General features: G+C 50.0%; 1 protein-coding gene across 1 annotated transcript in view; it reads left to right on the top strand.

Annotated features, from left to right (window-relative positions):
* The window catches only part of GRIP1 (glutamate receptor interacting protein 1), a 388,420-nt gene that overhangs the window by 303,386 nt on the left and 81,154 nt on the right, over nt 1-3,880 (top strand). The window contains exons 8-9 of the mRNA XM_008055267.2: nt 791-938; nt 2,966-3,135. Coding sequence (XP_008053458.1) covers nt 791-938; nt 2,966-3,135 — 318 coding nt within the window. The remainder of the gene's footprint in view (nt 1-790; nt 939-2,965; nt 3,136-3,880) is intronic.

Raw genomic sequence — 3,880 nt, 5'->3', positions numbered from 1 at the left:
CATTCTTCTAGTTGCCCACCCCTCCCCCTCCCTCCTGACTCCTTCCCTGTCTTTTCTTCTTCCTTCCTTCCTTCCACTCATCCACCCATTCTTCTAGTCACCCACCCTTCCTCCCTCCCTCCCTGCTTCCTTCTTCCCTCCTTCCTTCCTTCCTTCCATCCATCATTTCATCCATCCTTCTCATCCATCCACCCATCCATTCTTCTAGTCACTCTTCCCTCCTTGCTTCCTCCCTCTCTCCTTCGCTCCCTTCTCCCTTCCTTCCTTCTGGCTATTCTTTCATCCATCCACCCGTCCATCCACTTATCCATCCATCTCTTCATCCATCTATCATTCTTCTATTTACCCATTCTCCCCTCCCCTTTTACCTCTCTCCCTGTCTGTTCCTTCCTTCCTGTCTTCCACCCATCCATTCATCCATCATACACTTATCCACAGTAAGTGCTAAGATATTGATTGAACGAATTAATTGAAAAAGCATTTGTCGAGAGACCTAGTACGTCCCAGGCACTGTGCCAAGCAATGCGGAAGACGTAAAGACACAAAGACATTATCCCAGCTGACACGAAGCTTAAACACTTGTGGGAGAGATTCCTGCCATGCCCCTGGATGGAACAGGCACAGCAAGGAGCCTAAGAGTTTATCACTGCTGTGGGAATGTTACATGGGTGAAAATCTAAGTTTCAGTGATGAAAGTAACAGGCCAAACCAGACTGGACATCCTTTTTCTTTGGTCTGTGTGCTTATCTGTTTTACTTTGTTTTGTTTTCGGAAATACGTCCTTTGACAGATTCTGTGGCGACAGCGTCCGGGCCACTCCTGGTTGAAGTTGCCAAAACTCCTGGCGCCAGCCTTGGGGTTGCCCTAACTACCTCCATGTGCTGTAACAAACAAGTCATCGTCATAGACAAAATCAAATCTGCAAGTATTGCAGACAGGTGAGTGTCATGGAAGGTGCCTGTGTCTCAAAATTGCATGTGTGCTTAAATACACACAAACGCGCACACACACACACACACACACACACTACACACATAGACACACACACCACAAAAACAGCTCTCTTGCCCATTGATGCACATTTCACGTAGGGAAGCAGGCTAGCTTAAAAATCCGCCTGCGTACCGGCCACACCGTGATGTGATTTCACCTCTTTCAGATGTTCGGTATGGCCTTTAGCAACAGAAAAAAGTCACGCAACCAAGCACGTTTTCTTCCTGTGTCCCAGGCAGTTGAGCACGTCTCCGTTAAGCCCTATGCAGAGAAGTCCTGGGTTTTCCTAAGTTGTTGACAGTTAAATTCTGCTCCCATAAAATCGTATTTCTTTTTTTCTGAAATAAACAATATTTTTAAATGATGCCGTCTTTAAAGGAAGGGCTTATTCTGTCATACTATGTTAACCTTGGGATTTTACCGCCTTCCAAGGTCTCTTAAAGTATCACTCGTTCCAGTGTCACAATAAAAATGAAACGTCTTGCTCTTAATTAATATTTCAGACTTGTACAGTAAGGGGGAGCCATAAAAACCCGGCCTTCCCCCTCATAAGTCATTTCCAGCTCCTGGTAGGAAACCCCCATCTCCCACAGCTGAGGATGTGAAGTGCATCCCGGTGGAATTGTAGTTTTAGACAGAAGGGATGACTCGACATGCCTTTGACTTGAGAGGTGGGCTCTCTGTGCTGGACATTTTTGGATGCACTGTCCTCCAGTCTCCCTGAATGTCTCCAGTCCCGCTCCATGCGCCCAGCCCTGCCTGGAAACCCCCCAGCTGGCGTGAGACCCACGGCAGCCCCCCAGCCATGGCCTCTCCAGCTCCACGTGGCCTCTCCTGCACTCAGTCCTGAACACACAGCCGCTGATCCAGGGCTGTGTGGAGCTCAGAGGCGTGGGGTGCTCTCACTGTCCTGTCTCTCCCCATTCCTCAGGGGTGACCCATGTGAGGAGCTGTCCATGCAGTGACTAGTGGACACCGGCAGCTGTGCCTGCTTGCTCTGCTCACCCTGTAACCTGTCTTCAGTTGAGCAGGACATGGCGGCCAACTCTCCCCACCCAGCCCCTACTCATGCCAGGCCTGGTCTTGTGATGCCCTTGACTCCTGTGTCATTTCCGCCATCACCGAGAACTTTTGCACTAACACGTGTTTAACTCCAAAACAGCAAAATCAGACACAGTCATAGAGAATGGGTCATCGGGGCTTGTGTGACCAGGAGGATTCCCAGGAAGTGTCAGCAAAATCCCCCCAGGGGATTCTTGATCGCACATTCAACAGACCCTCTTCCCAGTCTTTCTGCCACGTCATGAGGTTCTGGATATTTACCAACTCACATTTATAAACAGAAAAGCCTAGAGCCAGACACACAAAGAAAAGAGTCAAGGGGGAAAACGTCCCTCTTCCTCTTCCCTCCTTGACGCCCCCTCAGTGTTTAGCACCAACACCCTAAGATGAGATTTTCTACAAAGGTTAAGAGAAAAATATGTCCTTGAATGTTTATGGATTTTCCACGAAGCCTTACTTTTTTATTTGTTTGTTTGAGTCAGAATCTCACTCTATCGTCCAGGCTGGAGTGTAGTGGCGCACTCCCAGCAACTGCAGCCTCAACCTGCTGGACTCAGGTGGTCTTTCTGCCTCAGCCTTCCAAGTAGCCACACCCAGCTAATTTTTTGAATCATTGTGGAGACAAGTTTTCACCAAGCTGCCCAGGCTGGTCTCGAACCCCTGGACTCAATACTCTCGCCTCTACCTCCCAAAGTGCTGGGATGACAGGTGTGAGCCACTGCACTCGGCTGGCCTTATGTTCTTATTCATAACCAAGGTGCTTAGACTCCAACGACTGGTATTTCCTGTAACATTCAAAACCTTTTTTTAAAGTAAATGAAAACTGAAATGTTAACTGTGAAGGCATGAAAGTCAAGTTCTGCAGGGAAGAGCACCTCATGGCACTGAGCCTCTCTGCCCCCACCCCCAGGTGTGGCGCGCTGCACGTGGGAGACCACATCCTGTCCGTGGACGGCACCAGCATGGAGTACTGCACGCTCGCAGAGGCCACGCAGTTCCTGGCGAACGCCACCGACCAGGTCAAGCTGGAGATCCTTCCCCATCACCAGACGCGCCTGGCCCTCAAGGGGCCCGACCACGGTGAGACCACCCATCCACACCATTCTCTGTGTTGCCCCGCCTGTGTCCCCTCCCATGGGGTTAGAGAGCAGGATGCTGAGGTTCATTCTGTCTTGACCATTTCTCTTCTAAATGAGGCTGTCTGTGTTTAATTCATCTTCCAAATTCGTTTTTCCCAAGCCACACATAGTTTACTGGAAACCCCAAAATGGAGGAAAGAAACATTGTGTGAAATAGATTTCCAGGCTGAAAAAAAATTGGTGCGCCTTGAATGTGGACAGAAGGGAACTTGTTTGGCTTCCGGACATTCACACTGGGTTTCACGAAGGCAGGTGGAGGCAGATAGTAAGATACCCACTTTCTTTCTAACAAAGTGGACGTTGATAGCTTGAGATAGTTGGTGGGCAGGGGGAGCCAGTCGGTTTGCCAGGGTTTTTTTTCTTAAAATAGAGAAGAACCCTTCTGACCAGACATCTTCCCAGGGAGGATCAGCACATTCGCCTTCACTGTTCAGTGAAGAGAGTCGGCTGAGGGAGCCCGCCTTTCCCCTGGCTTGAAGGTCACAGCTGTGTTTTCTGAGGACTTGCATGCCATCCACCAGCGTCCCTAAACAAAGCCTGGCACCAGGTTGGGCACTTTGAGCCCCGATGGGGTGAGGCCAGGCTCCCCAGTGGTGAGTCTGTTCCACACCTTCTCCTGCCTGTCCCTTCAACCCAATCCCCTTCTCCTCTGTTCCATGAAATGAGAGCCTCGCCGGTGGGGGGGG

Source organism: Carlito syrichta, unplaced genomic scaffold (genome assembly GCF_000164805.1).
Source record: "Carlito syrichta isolate Samal-C Ts95f unplaced genomic scaffold, Tarsius_syrichta-2.0.1 Scaffold301804, whole genome shotgun sequence".
In the NCBI taxonomy this organism is placed as follows: Eukaryota; Metazoa; Chordata; class Mammalia; order Primates; family Tarsiidae; genus Carlito; species Carlito syrichta.
Note: the sequence above shows the minus strand (reverse complement) of the source record. Positions and strands in the feature narration are given on the sequence as shown.